A 21,318-nucleotide genomic window follows, 5' to 3' on the forward strand; every position below is an offset into this window, starting at 1 on the left:
ATTCTCAATTTCATTCTCACAAAGCTGCAAAATAGCTATATGCCAAAATGGGATCGATCTTGATCCAAAAATGACTGGTCAACTCATATTTCTGAGGTAAATCATTGGGTGAACATCTCCAAATAATTATTTGGAATTTTTAATGTGCGAGATTAACTGATATTTGCAAAAACATGGATTTTATTTCAGTTGTGAAAGCATACGTGAAAACACTGAATTTTAATAAAAAGAAGCTAAATCATAATGCAGTTTTTGAGCAGTTGAAAGGTATGTTATTTAACAAATGACTGAGAAGTTTCAAAAATACCTACCATCAAATCAAATACCACTTTTAATTGTGAGCCGCCATTTTTAAGTACACTATGATAATGGATATAATATGTGTCATCATTAGTGTCTGAATTATTGACTACTAATTTCATAAGTGCATCATTTATATAGGTCAACATAAAATAAGAAAAATTTTTATAAAGGATTACTTATTAATAAACGTCATTCTATAGGGATATGACACGACGGAAGGCCATATTGCGAGATTCAGAAAAATATTGCGGAGCATTGCATCGAAATTTGCAATTCGCTAATGGTGTTAAGTCAACAACTGCAGCTCGTCTATTTCTGACCGAATATTAAATTTTGGATTGGCTAGTTTGAGATCCTTAAAGTGATCATAAGTATGGATGGAAATACATTCATTGAGCATAGATTCTGAAATGGAATTATAAAGCTTGAATCTTAAATTTAAATTCATAACTATAGATAAGAAACGGTGAAACAGCGGCTCAGGTTTTTGTATGGGCAGATTTTGATACTATTTCCAAAAAAAGTTTTAACCTGTCAATTCAGCCTTCTTTTAAATAATGGATGGTGTAGTTTGAATAACGAAAAAGATGACAATTCTTATCTCTTCGAAACCCATATAAATTTGACTTGAGTACAATAATTTCCCTGAATAATTTTTGTAATACCGTCAACAGAATCAATGAAAAAGTCTCTTGTGAAAGAATAATTTTTTTCGTGATGAATGATCTAGTTTGTTGGTGACCAGAGGACACCAATAATTTTTTTTATTCGCGAGTGTTGTATCTGAATAATTAACAGAGATGGAATTGAATACATTTTTTCAGTAACTGTTACTCTCGTACGTGTGATTTTTATTTTTCCAAACATATATAAACTAATAAAAACCAAAGGTGTAAAGTCAGCAGCCATTTTTCAGCGTTTTCATCTAGTGGCCGTGAATTAGATATATAAAATCCTACCACAACTGAAGATTGAGGAAAAATATCGTCAAAAAATTTAGAAGCCTTCTAAGGGAATTGTTTATATCGGAACAAAAACGCCATTAAAAAGTTAACCTATTTTCAAGAGTCTCGCTAAATTTTGACACTGATATTTGTGCCATTCTGTAAAAGCGGAGTTGAATATTGTACCTATTCATTTATTTTTTAAAGCAATAGTCTTTCTACGATTTGGTCATAATTTGGGTTTCAAATGCACAAAAATCAAAACAAGTATCATACCAGAACTCAACTTTTTGTTACAAAAATTTCTCAATATTAAGAATACAACAACAAAAATTTACTTTAATGTTGCATTCTAAATAAAACGTAAAAGCAGTTCGAAAGTTACTGTTATTGTAAATGATGTTCAATATATTTTAATTAATGTCTGGTGATATTCATTAAATTTGACACATTTTCTGCTGAAGTAAACATGATCGATGTCGATTTCGTACTTGTGTCCTTTTCAAAGTAGAAAATTATCTTACATGAAACGATATTCAGATAGGAATCATTTATTTATCAAATATATTACAATATAGATCATTTGAAATCAGTCACTGAAAATCAGATCATCTTATCTTTTACAAAATCGTAATCTCTCTTTTTAGCAATTTTAATACATAAGGATCGTCGTATTTTGATTATAAATAAGTTTCATATGCCAAATGTATATTTTTGTAGTTATTTTGGCATATTAAAAATAAATAAAATGAAAAGCTGCGTTTTTGAAACGCTTTTTGAACTTAGAAAATAAACGGACGCACACATATTACACTCATGCACATATCGAATTAACAATTTTCATTCCATCCCAGTCTCATTCAACTGGAAGACATTCCATCCCGTTCCAAATCATTAGGGACTTTATAACGAAGTTGAGCTCATTTTCCCACATTTTCAGGCCTTCTATAGTATCAGCAGACAGCAAATACCTTTTTTCACTTGTGTCGTTCTGAATTGGAATCATGAGAGTTCTTGGTCTAGCACAAATTGTCCTGTCAGCTGGTATAACCTTTTGAGCTTTGCTGAAACAGAGATTTATATTTCCGAGAGGGGCTGCTATTTCTTCGGAAGGATAGTTCCAGTATTTGAAATCTGACCCTTCTAGTAGACACCAACGTCGATTCCACGTTGTGAACAATTGTTCATTTTCAATTCCTATAGTTAAGAATCCTGAAGTTTTGTTAGTTAGGTGGTACGCGTGGTCTATTTTGAAATCAATCTTTTCAGCAATTGATGAATGAGGAGGTACAGTATGCAGTTTGAGACTTGAATCAATAGTGCTTGATGGCTTTGATAGCTCCTTATTCCTTATAAAACATTTTCCCACGAGTGTGAATGCCAAAGGTTCTATGTATAAGGTTTTATTGATACTTTTGTGCCTTCTAGGTTCTTTGGTACATCTCAAAATGCTTTTCGGAGAAGGACATTTCATGTTTTCCTGAAAAATATATAAGTTAAAAATTATATAATTTCAATAGCAAAAAGATAGACAAAAATGCATTTCATCCCTTACGCATGTTTCAATTTTTATGTCATTCAATTCATTGACAAGAAATCAGCTCAAGAAGTTTGGCAACACTACAAATTATCCGGTTTATTTGATTCGATAAGTAGTGAAATTTGGGAATGTAGTGTGCATTACAGGATATCATCATTCCCTTTTTCAAATTTGTTAAGTGGTAAAATTACCAATCTGAAATTACCTATGTGTAAATGTTGGGAATTCAAGAAATAATACGGTATCAAGTAGTGCAGGGGTTCTCAAACGGTGGATCGCGACCTTCAGGGGATTCGCGGGATGTGTCTAGGAAGGAAAAGTAAAAAAATTAGTTATTGCTGTAGTTTTTTTTTGAATAAAACATATGTAAGCATTTATTGCACATAGATGTTTTTTTTGGTAAAGATTTTGGGTTTCTGCTTCTTCATCTTTATACAAAAAAGTGGGAATCTTCCACAGAAAATGGCAAATGGCACAAATTGCTGTTGTGGACAGTTCTAGGCATTCCTGCATTCCTTTCAAATACCTATCCAAAATGTGTCGATATAAGCATTAAAAGTTAGAGCTTGAGCTTGAAATGACGCGAGATCGACTGTCATAAAACTACTGCAAGTGCTTAAAATCAGTTAGGTTTCCTACTGTCTCTTATTATAAAGAAATTCAAGTGACAAAAATTAATGTTTATTTGAACAGTTACATCTGTTTTTTTATGGTTTGAGAACCCCTGGGTTAGTGTTAGTTCATCCTTAGTTCAATTTTAATTTAAGCATATTATTATCTTTACATCCATTTTTTTCTTGACAGATAAAAATTTTGGAAATATATTGGGATCCTGATAATGGTTTGTAATTTCACTTTGAAATATCCGATGAAATATGTACAAAAATATTAATTTTCTCTACGGTTGCTCGATATTTCAATCCTATTGGTTTGGTAGCTCCATTCATAATGTATTCAAAATTGTCGATAGAAAGCTGTGGTGGTTCAAGCTGGAAGGCGATACCGAGGTTCAAAAAGGAATTGAACGAAAATAATCGTTTCGTAACATTGGAGAGGTTGGAAGAGATCCAGTTTCCTCATTTTTCCGGTTCAATGAGGACGTCTCCGGTAATGTTAGTCGCTTTTACGGATGCCAGCTGAGAGAGATATGGGGCTGTGTTGTATGTTCGAATGTGTGCTAAATCAAAGGTAACCCCCTTCCAGTTGGTAACGACTCGAAGGTTGGAATTGTTGGTTCCTAGCCTGTTAACTCGCTTAGTTAAATATGCGAGGAAAGTTCTTGAAAAAAAGATTGTTACATGGGGGTCTTTCAACGGGACTTCCGAACTTTGACAATTGTAAACGGCCATCTTATTAAAGCTACATCTGTCAAATTACCTAGTTGTTACTTATTCAGTCTGTTTTGCCGAATCACGAAAGACGGATATAGCATTTATGCACACATTTGCATAAATGTGCAATGGTCTGTGCAAATAATAAAATTGTTTTATCAAAATGGGTGTTCTGTTCGGGCAACGTACTGCGCGCTTCGCCCATTTCACGGTCGCCATAATAGTCCTACTGAGAACTATTCGTAATAAGGTGGATAAATTTGAGTCCACCCAACACCCGTACGTCGACGGAACTCATGATCTGCCGAAAGCATCGCCGCTGATGTCTGTGAGAGTGTACAGCAGAATTCGAGGCAGTCGATTTCGCGTAGCTCACAAGAACTCGGTCTTTCGCAGACTACAACTTGGCGAATTTTGCGTCATGACTTGGTCCCACACCCGTACAAAAATCAATTGGCCCAGGAACTGATGGTAAACGACCATAGACAACGACAGCAAAAGATTTACAAAGAACAAAATGGTTCTATCAAAGATTCTCCAGAGGAGAGCTTTTGGTTTCGATATTACTCTGATGAGTTGAGTCAAACAAATTACGAATAGGTTGCATGAGTTACGACTCTTCATTCACATCATCTTCTTTCAAGAGTCAACATCCTATCACAATACTGAGTAAGTATCTACTCATAGTGAAACTGATAGTATACTATCATAAAGTAAAGAAGAAACACTCAAAAGAAGGTGATATGGTTAAGACAAACATTCATATTTGGGTTTGACGTGGGGGGAGGGGGATATTGTAATACCGAAAGGGGCCCACACAAGATTGTATTTGCCTAGGGGCTTGGAATTGGTTTGGGCGGACCTGTCGGTTGGCGAAATATCATTAAACAAAGAATTCGTTCTTGCAACTGGTATTTCATGCTAATACCTAGAAAAGTGAATCCATTGATGTCGGATTACCGGGTATCCGGGTAGAGCAAGCTAAGGTTGGTTTTTACACAAACTGGGCTTTCTTATTTTGGTCCGTTTGATATTATGCTTGGCAAGAGAAAAGTATTACCTACATGTATATAAGGTGTAGGTTGTTGATTACTTACTCCAGCAAATACTATTTTTTACAGGCTTTGAAGCGTTTTTTGGCTATAGCGTTTTGTACCCCGATCAAAGTATAAACTTTGTCGGCCAAAGACGGTTCGTAGATGAATTAATGAATTTTAAAATTCAGACAAATATAGAGAAGCATTCCAACCCATATGAGTGATATGTGGGAAAGCAATGTGAAAACAGACTCATACAGAGTGGTAGCTACTCAATTTTAACTTGTGGAACATGAAGTGATTACAATATATATGACATTTTAAACTCATTTAGTTAGTGTCTCAATAGGTAACTGAATAGCTAGGCTTCGTAATTCCATACTGTTATAAAGATCATATCGTCACATAGTAATATATTTTTTCAAAAAATTCGCAAAGATTACAAATTCCCAAAAAATTTTGAACATAGTTTCATTTTGGTCGAATTAATGAAAATTAAAGGTCCTTGCCTTGAATTCGTAATCAATGGATACCATTGTTACTACAAATTATATACAAAATTATTGAGTTATCAAATACTGTTGAGTTTTCAATGGTATTGCAGAGAGCTTCAATATTTGAACAATATGTCGATTTTATTTACGAAAATTATCATTAGGGTCTGGTATGTATCATATCACTAAACCGATTGAATGTTTCATAATGAATAAATGATCATATCCGGTCTTTTCAGATATAATCAATCTGGTTGGATCATAGGATCAGGAAGTTAGTGTAAAGCAAAACACTTGTCGCGGTCTTTGTAAAACCTTTTAGTAAGTTTGAAGACTTGGGTTTTATTGACCCCGCTTGAGATTCAAATTTTATTAATTAAAATGTCCCGTGAAAATCATATCATTTTCGAAACTATTTTCACCATGAAAATATACTCACCTGTATTATATGTACCTTATTCCTAATGGTCATTGAATAGACACTGATAGATATTTCAAAATCGGCAAGAAGATTATCAAATTCGAAACATTTTCTAATAGGAATGACATGGTCTTTTGCTTCTGATATTTCACTACAAATAATTTTCTTCCCAGAAGCTGCCACCGCTACAAAATATTCCTTAGAGTCTGCGTGATGAGGTAGAACGGTCACTTTTTCCTTCAAATGGAAGGCTACATCAGTGATTTTTATATCTCCATAACATCTAGGATCGGAGCTGGTCTCATAAGTGTTGAACTCTATTGTGTTGATTTCACTGGTGAGTGCTGCTTTGGTGATAGCTGAAAAATAATCGATCGTTTTTCAATAAATGGCAACATGCTCATTTTTATTTTTTTTATCTATAAAATCGAATCGGCACGTAATTTGAAGATATTGGCGAAAAAAGAAATTCTCAGTAAATTTTCTGCTTGAAAAAACATCCTCAAAGAAGCGATTCAGTGAAACCTGGCTTGATGTCACCAGATATACAAAATGCTGAGCCGACTAGAAATCGTAATTAGTTTCGGTTTTTCTGTGTACTTATTAAACATATTCCGTTAATTCATGGCTCACATTAAACAAATCAAATCTAGGAAGCGACTTCAAAGTCTCGGCTTAGGACCTCCCCTGAGATGTGCGTGGTAGAAAACCTTTAAAGATGATCGGAGCTGAGTGTTAACGACAATCTTGTATAGTGTCCACTTCGGTGAAGTATAGTACGCGACAAAAGTCTGTGCTCTAAGAAAATGGGCATTCGAATCAAATTGAAGTGATTGCTAATGTATTTTTTTTTTCATGCAATGAGAAGCTAATAATGGCATAAGCATGAACCTGAAAAAAGTTCAAGAGCGTTGTGCAAAAGCGGCGGGTGTAAGTTTGGCTAGCATTAAAAGAATAGCTCGTGAAATGAAAACAATTGAAAATGGTGAGTCATCCTCTTTTTTTAATGCCTAATAAAAAAGACAGAAAAGCATCAAAATCAGATTTTGATAATTTCAGGCGTTCTTCGTCAACATATAATCAATAATTACATTACTGAGAAAAAAATTCCCACCTCACGTCGTATACATAAAAAAATCGTTGACTAAAATGTTTGCAAGGGATCTTATAAATCTCTGAGAACAGTGATGAAAGTAATAGGATTCAGATGGAGGAAAATGAAAGAAAAAATTGAAAATTACTCATGGAAAAATCGGCGATTCAGCAGTTTCAATGAAATTTTCTCAGAGATATGAAGAAATAACGTGAAGAAGGTCGAACAATAATTTATATTCAACACAAAACATATATCCATGCTTCACATACACATGAAAAGAGTTGGAATGATTATTTGAATGAAGGGTTGCTTGCACCAATTTCAAAAGGGGAGATACTTATAATTGTGAATGCAGCAGGAGGAGAAAATGAATTTGTGAAAAATTCATATCTATTATTTAAATCTAACACAAAATCGGGCAACTGTCATAGCGAAATGAATTACCGCAATTACAAAAAGTAGTTGCAAGAAATGTTGATTCCTAATCTTCCAGAAAAAAGCGTTTTGGGTTATATAGACACACCACAATGTTAAGTATGAAAAGTGCCCAAACATGTCCTCTAGAAAAGATGAGATGAGAGAATGGTTAAGATGACGGAACGTTCATTTCACGGATGATATGCTGAAAATTGATGTATATTCCATTATTAAAATCCGTGAACCACGATTCCAGTTGTATGAAATTGAAAGAGGCGCACTAAGTCGAACGTCAGATTTTATCTTTTTCTATCCTAATGCGTTCTCTGTCAGTACTGTACGCAGGTGGTGATATGTTACAAGTCGCTTATATTGATATGTCTACAGCGTGACTCACGGTCGATGGTAGGTTAGACGTTTCTGGAAAACGCAAAGCATGACTTTTCTGAAAATTTTACCTCTCACATTTCCTTACCTGTTCTATCGATCTAAAATATTTTCAACATTGCGGCGTTGCCACTTCCATCAAAAAGTCCTAGCAACTTTATTTTTTTAAATGGAACACCCCGTATATTAATACATTTTTGGAATCGCTCAGGTATTTTAATACTTTTTTGTTAATAATGTCCTATACCTATCTCTATCTGTTTTCGAGATAAAAAATAAATTGTGCTAAATATGGTCCAAAACATAGCCTTAATTGAAATCAAGTACATCAGTACTCTCGATTCATGAAAAGTTGATATTTTGATGATAGTTTGGACAAACTCGAAATATTGAAATAACATCAAAAAATTGACTTCATATCATACAGGGCGTGCTAAAATTACTATTATTTCCATTGTGCATAAAAGTGGTCAAAAGTTCATTTTTTCAAATGAAACCCCCTGTATATTACTCGGTAAATTGAAAGAGGGTGAAAAATGCTTCAAGATAATATATCATGTCCCTATACCTCAATACCTTGATTTCAATTAAGGCTATGTTTTGGACCATATTTGGCACAATTTATTTTTTATCTCGAAAACAGATAGAGATAGGTATAGGACATTATTAACAAAAAAGTATTAAAATACCTGAGCGATTCCAAAATTGTATTAATATACGGGGTGTTCCATTTAAAAAAATATAATTGCTAGGACTTTTTGATAAAAGTGGCAACGCCGCAATGCTGAAAATATTTTAGATCGATGGAACAGGTAAGAAAATGTGAAAGGTGACATTTTCAGAAAAATCATGTTTTGCGTTTTCCAGAAACGTCTAACCTACCATCGACCGTGAGTCACGCTGTATATTTATACATACATTAAGGTTAAGTTAGTTTTAAGGTAATACTGTATTTGTCTATTTCTTTTTCCTCGTGGGGATTACCTGAATACATAAATAAATGAATGAATATGTTAAAGCAAATATTCATGGAATTTCACTTTCACTCATAATAAAGCTCTATAATTATTTAGAAGACTTTTTTACCCTTTTCTGAGTGTAGTCTGAAATCGATTTGACTTTTATTGAGTAAGAAAAAGGTTGAAGAGCCTACGAATCACGTGCGATGGCAGGCACTTAGAAAAATATTATTCACTCATCCCAATAAACTGTTCAGTGAGTAAATTTGTTTTCTTCATCAGTATTGTTACTATTGGACCATTCGTACATACAGGCGGAATTTGTGGAATTTTGACTAACGGCTTCAGGCAATTAAGAAATTTTTCGACGCTGGGATTTTTTGCAATAGCTTGTTCGCAACTTTTGTATAACCGTGGTTTGTCTTTTGAATTTTAACTGCAATAATTCAAATTTAACTTTTTTTTTGTCAACTACAGATCAGTAGCTATATTATGCAATTTTGGAAAACTTTTTGAAAGTATTATTGACGATCAAATATATAATGATATTAGAATGATAATAACACCAAATCAGCATGGATTCATGGCCAAAAGATCTTCCGTAACAAACCTGGCGAGTATAATCTTCCAAAAAAAGGAAGGAAGTAATCAATATGGAATTACTTATTTTCAAATTGATTACTTCCTTCCTTTTTTTGGAAGATTCCCTCATTCTTTTTTTTTGTATTAAGATGGAGTAGTAGAAAGCCAAAAACTTTCTTTCCCAAAAAGACTTCTTGTAATTTTGACTCAACAGAACAAGTTGATGTTATCTATACTGATTTTAAAAAAGCATTCGATCAGATTTACCACTTTAAAGAATCACTTTCTCAACTTCTTTAATAGGATTGCTCAAATCGTATCTGACAGATCTCATTCAGTTTATAATCTGGCCCAAAGATTATAAATAACACAACCAGCGTGCAACGTTAGTAGTTTATTGTATAACATATATTAGATATATTGTGTGCATGAGCATGGCTGTTTGTAGTCATATCCTGTCAACATAACCCGCGTTAACCACGATTGTCCCGTGTTGCCAACTTGTAGTAACTCATATGTATTACAAGTTGCCTAACAGTGACAACTGTTTTAACACATTATATTACATTCAGTTTGTCGAGTATGGGAGGTACAGTCTAACCATTACATTTCTACTTCAGGGGTGCCCCAGGAATATAATCTGGGACCTCCGTTATTCTTAATTTTCATAAATGACATTTCGGTAAGGATCACATACCCTCACTTACTTTTTGCATATGACTTGGAGATCTATTCAGTATTCAAGTCCATAGACGACTGCTATCATTTACAGGACTCGCTTGATGAAGTACAAATCTGGTGTAGTGAGAACAGACATTTACTCAATGTAGGTAAATGCAAAGTACTGTCTTTCTATAGAAAACTTCATTCAATAGTTTTCGAATATTCCATTAATGAAAGGATTCTAGAAAACTGTCACACGTTTAAAGATTCAAGGGTCGTGATTGATCGAAGGCTTTCATTTGACATGCATATAACTCACATTGTATCGCCGGCGTTGAAGCTACTGGGATGTTTCTCCAGAAACTGGGGAAACTTTTCAAATGTTGATACGCTCATATTGTTGTATGTTATTTTCATAAGTGAGGTAGACTATGCATATTTAATTTAGGCTCCATTATATCAAAATTCCGTTCAGCGATTAGAATCTGTTCAGCGCAAGTTCTTGAAATTAATGTTTTTTAAGTGCAACACATTCAACTTAGAAGCCCTAGCAGCTAGAAGGAAATGCACCCTGATAATGTTTTTAGTTGAACTCTTGAATAACGAAATTGATTGTAACGACTTGTTGAGACAGAATCAGTTTCTTGTACCTAGATCACAATCCAGGCATCTGATTGCTTTCTACAATAGGAATCCTACTACAAATTCATTGAAAAAGTCGCCGATATTTGTAATGTGTGAGTTGTTTAATAAAGTGTCCGACCTGTACAATATACATCATGACAGCAAACAGTTTATTTTAAGAACCATTAAAATTCCATGTTGATTGTTTTCTATTTTTTTTTTGTAATCTGAATCTTTCTTTATACTCTCTAATCATATGTATTTTCTCTATTTGTGGGTGTAAACCTGTTGAGGATAATCATATTATTATTATTAACAGATTTGCCATTGAATATTATCTTGAACTTTTGGTCCTATGAATTTCTGCTTCATTCATTTCACGTTAATTTTTGCTCTACTGTTGTAAATCATGCTCTAAAGAAAATAACGCCGGCGCCACTGGTAGCCATGAACCAATCGTGACGAAGCTAAGAGCGCGCGAATGTACGATGTTCGCTGCCGCTCTAGATGTAGCGAGAATAATGCTACCGATTCCGGCGAAATTTCTACTGCATTCGATTACGATATATAAACGCCAGCCACGAGCATATCGACACAGTCCAGTTGAAGTTACAGAGCGGTACGCGAAGTGATCCAGTAAGGCGATAGACATTCGAATAATAATTGAAGTTTTAGTTGGAGTGTTTGTTGTAGTGAAATAAAGTTAAGTTTGATAGTTGTTCAGTATTGTCAATTATTGGTCAACCCACGAGGAAAAACGTAACACTACGTTTGTGTTTGAAAATTGTTAAACCATAGACGCAATAGAAGTTTATGCTTTTTAAGAGGCAGGTATAGGATTCGATTTTCAAAACAACACAAAAATTTTAAAAAAATTGATGAAATCTTTATTGTAATCGATAGAACGATCAATATAATTTAATGTTTGAAGATGATTTCATGCAAATGTTGTTCGCGGCTCCGCTTTAGATGGCCCATGCGCAAGGTCCAATTTTGGCACACTCTCTCTAACATATCGACCGGTATTTTATATATAAATGCTTCAATATTGGCTTCCAGAGCCATAGTCGTTGCTGGTTTATCCCTGTAGACATGAGCCTTAACATGACCCCACAAGAAATAATCCAAAGGCGTTAAATCACACGATCTAGGCGGCCAATTGACGGGCCCCAAACGTGAGATGAACTGTTCACCGAAGGCGGCTCTTAATTGGGACATTGTTTCGCGTGCCGGCCGTATGGCATGTGACACCGTCTTGTTGAAACCACATGTCAGGCATGTCCAATTCTTCCATTTTGGGCAACCAAAAGTCGTCAATCATCACACGGTAGCGCTTGTCAATCACAGTAACGTTCCGGCCATTGTCGTCTTCGAAGAAGTACGGCCCGATGATGCCACCGACCCATAATCCACACCAAACAGTGACTTTTTCGGGATGCATCGATAGCTCTTGCAATGCTTGCTTGTGCAGATGCGGCAGTTTTGCTTGTTAACGTATCCATTCAAACCAGAAATGAGCCTCGTCGCTGAACACAATTTTTCGATGAAAATGTGGATCTTCCTCCAACTTTGCCAGCGCCCATTCACCAAATGTTAGACGATGTGGGAGGTCGTGTGGCTTCAATTATTGCATCAGCTGTATCTTATAAGGTTTAACACCGAAATCCGAATCGACATTTCACGGTCATCACGAACACTGGTGGATATAGCCGCAATATTTTCTTCGGTCCTCACTCTACGTATGCGTGTTGGTGGTTTAATGTCCAATAATGTAAACTGGGTTCGAAATTTAGTCACAAGCTTCCGAATAGCTCCCTCTGTAGTCCGACGAAACTGCCCATAAATTGGAAGAAGTGCACGATGCACTTTCTTCACCGAGTATTAATTTTTATAATAAAATTCAATAATTTGTAAGCGTTGTTCACTCGTAAGTCGATTCGTGGTTAAATTATAGACCAAACTGAACAAGTTTGACAATGACACAAGACACGATTCACGCGTGATCTGTCAAAAACATTTGTTTGAAGGTGATTGACAATGTTTCGTGATGAGTTTCACTAGTTCGGACTTCCATTGTCTACTATATAAAATGATTTGAAATCCCTGAAACAAGTAAAAGAGAATAATTAAAAAAAAGAATAGTTGAAAATAACAATTATATTAAGCAACAATAAACCTGAAATGAAATGATAGTGAAATAACCTACAAGTAAAAATACAATAATTGAATAAATAAAAATTAAAGGAATGAAAAAAGAAAATAATAAAAATAAAAAAGTGTAGAGATTCCAAGTCACGTTAGTTCACGACGTTTCGATTGTTGGTATCTACAATCGTCTTCGGGTGATGACTGGACTGATTCCTCAGAGAGATGACTATTTTATAGGTCGTTGAAATACTTTCACTTTCTCTACTTTCCATTTTCCGCTTCACTGATTCCGTGAGAGATGACCGTTTTGGCGGGAGTTGGTCATTTTTCGTTTGATGATGGGTTTCCATATGTTTCGTATATCTACGCTGGCCTGGCTGAATACGTTGTTGGACAACATGTATGCGGCTTCCTTGAATTTTCTTCTGAACCAATGTTCCTCTCTGTGCAAGATCTCAGCTTGGGACCACTCGATGTTGTGTTGATGGGTCCAAACATGGTCTGCTATTCCTGATTTGCTGGTTTCTCCTCGCTGTGTGTGCTTCTTGTGCTCGGCAATGCGAACATTCAACGGCCTCTTAGTTTCACCAATATAGGATTTTCCGCACTCACAGGGTATCCGGTAAATGCAATTCTTGGAATCGCAGTCCGCGTTTGGGGGCCTGGTTTTCGTGAGGCTGCTACGGATAGTGTTACCGGATCTGAAACAGGTTCTAATGTTGTACTTGGAACCAATTCTTCTTATCCTCTCCGATAATCCTCTGATGTAGGGAAGTGCAAGCACTGGTTGTGACGGCTTCTCTTCCTTGCGAGGCTCCTGCTGTCTTTTAGCCAAAGTCTTTTCTACCATCGCTTTGGAGTATCCATTCCGCTGAAGATCATTTTTGATGATGTCTAGTTCCTTGTCCAGACCTTCCTTTGTATTACAGAGCCCAAAAGCACGGTCTAATAGAGTCTTGATGATTCCTCTTTTTGTCGATTGATGGTGGTTGGATTCGTGGTTCAGATACTGTCCCGTATGAGTGGGTTTTCGGTATACAGATGTTTCCCACTTAGTGTCGGTCCTCTTCACCAAAACGTCTAAGAATGGCAATTCATTGTGGATTTCCTTCTCCATTGTGAAAGTGATGGAAGGTCTCACGCTGTTGATGTGTTTCAGAAAGGCGTCTAGTTCAGTATTCCCATGGTTCCATATTATGAAGGTGTCGTCAACATATCTCAACCAGACTCGAGGTTTCTTGTGGGCTTCTTCAATGGCCAGAGAAGCCCACAAGAAACCTCGAGTCTGGTTGAGATATGTTGACGACACCTTCATAATATGGAACCATGGGAATACTGAACTAGACGCCTTTCTGAAACACATCAACAGCGTGAGACCTTCCATCACTTTCACAATGGAGAAGGAAATCCACAATGAATTGCCATTCTTAGACGTTTTGGTGAAGAGGACCGACACTAAGTGGGAAACATCTGTATACCGAAAACCCACTCATACGGGACAGTATCTGAACCACGAATCCAACCACCATCAATCGACAAAAAGAGGAATCATCAAGACTCTATTAGACCGTGCTTTTGGGCTCTGTAATACAAAGGAAGGTCTGGACAAGGAACTAGACATCATCAAAAATGATCTTCAGCGGAATGGATACTCCAAAGCGATGGTAGAAAAGACTTTGGCTAAAAGACAGCAGGAGCCTCGCAAGGAAGAGAAGCCGTCACAACCAGTGCTTGCACTTCCCTACATCAGAGGATTATCGGAGAGGATAAGAAGAATTGGTTCCAAGTACAACATTAGAACCTGTTTCAGATCCGGTAACACTATCCGTAGCAGCCTCACGAAAACCAGGCCCCCAAACGCGGACTGCGATTCCAAGAATTGCATTTACCGGATACCCTGTGAGTGCGGAAAATCCTATATTGGTGAAACTAAGAGGCCGTTGAATGTTCGCATTGCCGAGCACAAGAAGCACACACAGCGAGGAGAAACCAGCAAATCAGGAATAGCAGACCATGTTTGGACCCATCAACACAACATCGAGTGGTCCCAAGCTGAGATCTTGCACAGAGAGGAACATTGGTTCAGAAGAAAATTCAAGGAAGCCGCATACATGTTGTCCAACAACGTATTCAGCCAGGCCAGCGTAGATATACGAAACATATGGAAACCCATCATCAAACGAAAAATGACCAACTCCCGCCAAAACGGTCATCTCTCACGGAATCAGTGAAGCGGAAAATGGAAAGTAGAGAAAGTGAAAGTATTTCAACGACCTATAAAATAGTCATCTCTCTGAGGAATCAGTCCAGTCATCACCCGAAGACGATTGTAGATACCAACAATCGAAACGTCGTGAACTAACGTGACTTGGAATCTCTACACTTTTTTATTTTTATTATTTTCTTTTTTTCATTCCTTTAATTTTTATTTATTCAATTATTGTATTTTTACTTGTAGGTTATTTCACTATCATTTCATTTCAGGTTTATTGTTGCTTAATATAATTGTTATTTTCAACTATTCTTTTTTTTAATTATTCTCTTTTACTTGTTTCAGGGATTTCAAATCATTTTATATAGTAGACAATGGAAGTCCGAACTAGTGAAACCTGTCAAAAACAGTGTTGCCAAAAAGATACCAGCAAAAAAATCACTCATTACCTTGTCATTTAATTGAAACGCTGTTAATCACATTGAACTTCAACAAAGTTGTTTTGGAGGCATTCAGCAAGTATTTTAACCGAAATACCACTTTACAGTTGTTAGTCATTTACAACTTACTAATTGAATTTCGCTCATAACTGATGTTCGCCTATTGAATACTCATTTTATGATAATTTAAACAGAAGTGCACATACTATATATAAGAGGTGAGTACTTTTAAACGCTTTTATTCAGCTTGCCCTGTTTGTTTGTTTATTTATTTGTGGTGGTCAAATTTAGTAATTGAAGTTTGACCCCCTCCCTAATGGAAGAATGATCTGATATTCGGTACACAAATTCAGTTTTGATGACAATACAGTTCAATAAATTTTGTATCATTGTAAATTCAAGATGGCTGCAGCTACAAAATGGCGGATTACTTATTAGGTACCTTGTAATATTGAGGCACTAAATGAACTAAACAGAATGAGAAGAATTGAGTAACAAACTTAGAAATAAAAACTTGAAAAATGAAAAGAATGCAATTTTTTTATGTTAAACGGTTTTATTGAAAAAAAGAAAATAATGATGTAGATAATGCCCAAAAAACTAAAAAATAATTCGGAAAGTCCTAGGTAGCAGTTATCACATCATTCTCTTCAGTAATCTACGGTATTGATCAGATGAAAAATAATAAAATCGTTGGATGTAGCGTAGTCTGAGTAAATATGTAAATACTTTGCCCAACGATTCTTATATTTTCTCATCTGATCAATACCGTAGATTGCTTAGGAGAGTGGTGTGATGACTGCCTCCTAGGACCTCCCGAATTATTTTTTAGTTTTTAGTACATTATCTACATCATTATGGTCTTTTTTATCAATAAAACCGTTTGCCATTTTTTTTTCACATTCAACTACTTCACTTACTTACTTGCAAGCAAAAGAATTTTTTCAGCTTCTATATGTTCTTTTCCTGAAAAAAAATCCTTGGATGACCTGCAATAATTCAGTGCTTTGGATATTTGGAATATTATGGAATTTTGTATAGACAATTCCTTTTCCAAACTCTCGAGAAGGCGGTTTGGTGGTAGGCTGATTTGGTGGTCTTCGAAAGAAACTGTTTTGAAACTATGCCGCCTTCTTTTTATACTTTTCCTTAAAGAAGAATATAAAGAGCCAGCGCTGGAAAGAAGGGTCGAAACATTTGAGGGTCCTACTATTTCACTGCAGGAGAGACTGTTCATACTGGCACAATCAGCTTTCTGAAATTCAAATAAATGCTGAAATGTTTGTAGTGTATAACATTAACAAAATATATCTTTAGTAACAATTCCAATGTTTATTTTTTTGTGCACCTTCTAATAAAATGTAAGATCGAATAATATACTAAATTTCAAGTCGTTGAACAAAAAGTTAAATCGATTGACGGCGTAGTGGCAATGCGCCAGGTTGTCCAGTCATTTTAGGTCGATTTAGGTCTGTATTTCGGGAAGTTGACATACCCAGCTGTAAATTTGTATACACTTTGTATTTTGGCATCATAAAAGTAACCTCAAAATTCATATATGATTCGACGGCCGCAACTTCAAAAATTGGGGGTCACAAGTAAAAAAACCGATTTTTGCACGTTTTTGTACCCATCGAAATCAGCTCATTTAAGGTTTATAAATGATTACCTAATAAATAATTACAAATAATTTTCATTTTTTTATTAACAAATACATTATATTTAAATATTTTTTTCATTAATGAACCGATCTATTAATTCAATAATGCAATTTATTCCTCTATTTCCAAAAATTCATTAAGGGATATACAAATCAGCTCACCAACATTTTAATCGTGTTCATTACCAAGTTCAAACTTGGTTAGGACATGATATGGAACCCCAGGAATGGGGTTGGACAATGCGTAACGGATTGCTAGAACCTATCATGACCATTTTACCACCTGCTCTAGATGAGTTACTCAATACGATATTCTGTAACTGCAAAAGTGGTTGTGGTTCAAGATGTGGATGCAGGAAAGCGGGGTTGCAATGCTCTTTAGCTTGTGGCCAGTGCAATGGGCAAGCGTGTCTCAATGCTGTACCATTTGAGACCGATGTTAACGAAGATAGGTCCTTTGATCCAGAAATCATGGAAGAATTGGAAACGAATCTGGGTGAAGATGACAATGAAGATTATAACGCCCTTGAATTTTTATATCTGCGAGAAGACGACGACGATGAAGAAGAAGAAAATTGAAATTAAAACTCATTATTCTTTTAATTATTTTATCTGTTTTTTTTATTTTGAAATTCACAAATGTATCAAATGAGATTTAAAATTTTATTTCCTTTCTATTCATTTTTATTTATTGAAGAATAATTACTATAGATTAGATTTAAATTATAATGTAATATATATTTTTCCCTCTACAAATTTATAACTACACGAGCAGGTAAGTGTTATTAAATAAATTGATACTTAATTGAAAATAAATAATTAATGAAAAAATATTTAAGTATAATGTATTTGTTAATAAAAAATGAAAATTATTCATAATTATTTATTAAGTAATAATTTATAAACCTTAAATGAGCTGATTTCGATCGGGACAACTAGTTGATTTCAAATAATATTTAATCTGCGCTCGCCCTGCCCTCTATCTCAAAAACGATTCAACGTATGAAAAAATATTTGAAACAAAAGTTGTAGAGAATTTAATTTTCTACAATATTGATAATGAATACAATTAGCATAAAACCCATTGGAAACGAGATATTGGCAAAACACGTGCAAAAAGTAGTTTTTTTTACTTTTGACCCCTAATTTTTGAAGTTGCGGCCGTCGAATCATAAGTGAATTTTGAGAATACTTTTATGATGCCAAAATACAAGGTTAATACATATTTACAGCTGGGTGTGTTCACTTTCCTAGACAAACCCCCGAAAATGACTGGGCTAAGGCGTTCGACCCTAGGGTCACGAGTTCGAGCCCGCCTTCGACAAGAAATAGTTCTAGCAAGAATCATTCTAGTTGGAGGAGGATCGATTTTGTCTTATCATGGCCGACTGCGAATATCAATAAAAAATTCTAGGTAGCTCGAGATATTATCTACAACATTCACCGAGAACTTCACATTTTCAAAAAACATTCAAACAGAGATGCAGATTTATTTTGGAGACGTATATACAAATAGAAAAAGTATTTTCCAGTCGTAACCCTTCACGACGTAGGAGTATTATTAACAATGAAAAGAGAAATGAAACTTTCTATGTTTTTTACCACTTTTATTTGTAACTAACGTTACTGCAGTTTCGTCCTACACGAACATTTTCAAACTTATACAATAATTGAAAATGTGGGCTTGTCGCCCACTTGTCCGGCACAGCACAGCACGGCGCTGCCCATCGCCTGATGGCGACGGGTAGTAGTATCGCCCAATGGGGAATGTTTCTCCTGATGAAAATCAAGTAGTTTTCATAAAAGAGCTCTAAAACAACGCATTTTAAACTTATCATTTCAACCTTTTTCTTTAAAAAATTATTCAAATACTTAAAAAAGAGGAATGAAATAATGCATTTAACATTTAAAGGGATTCGTTTCTATTTCACCATTTGGCAACATCGGTTATAGCTAATAAAGGACAATGAATCTATTACCTGTATGAGACAAACAATGATGGCATATTTCAGAGGCGTGCTGTTCTGTTTACTTATGTTCCGAGTTCCGAGACATTCTGTGACATATGACATTTTGTGCACCTAACCTATCTTCCTCTATATAAATAAATAACAAATCAACTGTTGTTTATGTGGCTTGTGGAGGTGGTATTGAACTATAATTTATATTTTGCCTCAATTGTTGATTTATAAAGATAATTTTCTTTTTTTGAAGTAGAATAGCTATATGAAGTAGAATATCTAATATATGAATTAGAAACAAATCACTTTAAAAATTAAAACCCAACATTTGAAACATCAATTTCAATACATTTCCAAGTGAATTTGAAAAACTCATGAATTGAATTCAACTTTAAATTGTTCAAACTTGCATTTGCTGTAATAAGTCAAATTGAGGAACATTCCCCATGTTTAGCTACAACCAGCATACTGAAGGTGCTAATTGTTCGTTTTCAAGGGAATTTCAGTTGACATCGGGCGGTGACAGAAACATGTCTATCACTAGCAGTTTTGGCGAAGAAGTCGTCATTATAGTGGCCGCATTATTGAATGTAGAAGAAAATAGTCACAAAAAAAAAGTTGTGGGTCCATCCCATTAATCAAAAGAGGGCAAATCTGGGAGAGATTCATCATCTTTTCAACGATCTGAAAGAAGACGAGGAGACATTTTTCCAGTATTTCCGAATGACTACAGGCAAATATTCAGAACTTCTGGATATTCTATAGCCTGTCTAAACAAACAACTCAATTTTTCCTCGTCCATTTTCATAGATACCATCTGAGACTGTGCTGAGAGATGATGAAATAGCAAAATAGAGAGACAGAAACTTCCTAGGCACGTTTGGACAAGTTACAGCGGAAAAGCTGACTTGGTATTGGGTTGTTTTAAAAGTTTTGTCCGTTTTAATGTAATGTGTCTTTGTAGCTCCATATCTAAATAAATATTCATTCTTGATTGATTTGACCGACACTTGATGAATTTCCATAAGTATAAAGAATAAAATGAAAAAACACTTTTTTTCAAATATTCACAATATATTACTACTTGTAATATGTGATTGTAATATACGTTTTGATTTCTCAAACAAAAATGATATTCAGTAAATGTACAGACATATTTACAGTAGTTTTAAATTAGGTAAATAAAATGAGGTAATAATTATAAATGGGGAGCGTAATAATGAACAGGTAGTTTGCTTAATATAGAAAATCACTTCAGAGTAATATCACAAAGGCGCCCTTAGTTATATCACACACAAAGCACCTAGAATTTCGAAGTAATGAGACTACCCTTACCAGAACTCGAGTACAAAAGAATTGAAATAATATTGTGGCTACAAAAATTGCCGTTCTGGGATATTTTGTTGAGAACTCTATACGAGACCTTGCTGAGAACTCTATCTTATGGTACAGTCACGGCGGTCTTTTCTACTTTGGTACAGTGCAGATAATTCCGAAAGCAAATTTTTTGTTATTGGTATATCAATCACTGTTGACAGAATGTGAATAGTTTTCATAATGTTTTATCATCCGAAAACTCCAACTTTTGTTAAGCTAGCGCAACAGCGCAACAGCGCTAGCGCAACAGCGCAAAAACATTATTACTGGTCGACAGCAAATATTTTGTCAATACATCCGTAATGTCCCCAGATACGTTTCGGTATTGATATTTGGTACAGAACAATTTGGATAAAACATAGTGTAAGATTATTAGAATGCATGACTTTTTTTGAATAATTTCCTGGAAGAACTTGACCTTACAAAAAACACATTGACTCGTAACTGTAGAAGGACGCATCTTTTGGTAGCATTGTTCCAGGAAAACGACAGATAGGAGGAATGTAGGCCCACTCTAAAGGCCTACCGGGCCTATCTCTGGACTTTTTTGGGGTTCTGGTTATTTGAGGAATGAAATTTATAAGTAATGTACTAATATGTCCACCTTTCAGCAGAAAATATGGAACAAATAAATTAATGGATGTAGCCGTTAGGTACTACGTGATTATCATGAAAAATGAGAAATAAGTAACTAACGTTACTGCAGTTTCGTCCTATAAGGA

General features: G+C 35.1%; 1 protein-coding gene across 5 annotated transcripts in view; it reads right to left on the minus strand.

The window, feature by feature from the left end:
- Positions 1-1,782: 1,782 nt before the first annotated feature.
- LOC111507110 (anillin) overlaps positions 1,783-21,318 on the minus strand; it is a 39,787-nt gene continuing 20,251 nt past the window's right edge. For 4 of the 5 annotated variants that reach the window (XM_023162363.2, XM_023162362.2, XM_023162364.2 and 1 more), the window contains exons 3-5: positions 16,523-16,853; positions 6,089-6,429; positions 1,783-2,727 (exon numbers count right to left, since the gene is read on the minus strand). In XM_023162363.2, coding sequence (XP_023018131.2) covers positions 2,104-2,727; positions 6,089-6,429; positions 16,523-16,853 — 1,296 coding nt within the window. In that variant the 3' untranslated portion in view covers positions 1,783-2,103. The remainder of the gene's footprint in view (positions 2,728-6,088; positions 6,430-16,522; positions 16,854-21,318) is intronic. The other variant, XM_023162366.2, reaches the window with a different exon arrangement.

The sequence above is a fragment of the Leptinotarsa decemlineata genome, unplaced genomic scaffold (assembly GCF_025532065.1).
Source record: "Leptinotarsa decemlineata unplaced genomic scaffold, Ldec_3_MD MMD2_tig00000010_RagTag_RagTag, whole genome shotgun sequence".
In the NCBI taxonomy this organism is placed as follows: domain Eukaryota; kingdom Metazoa; phylum Arthropoda; class Insecta; order Coleoptera; family Chrysomelidae; genus Leptinotarsa; species Leptinotarsa decemlineata.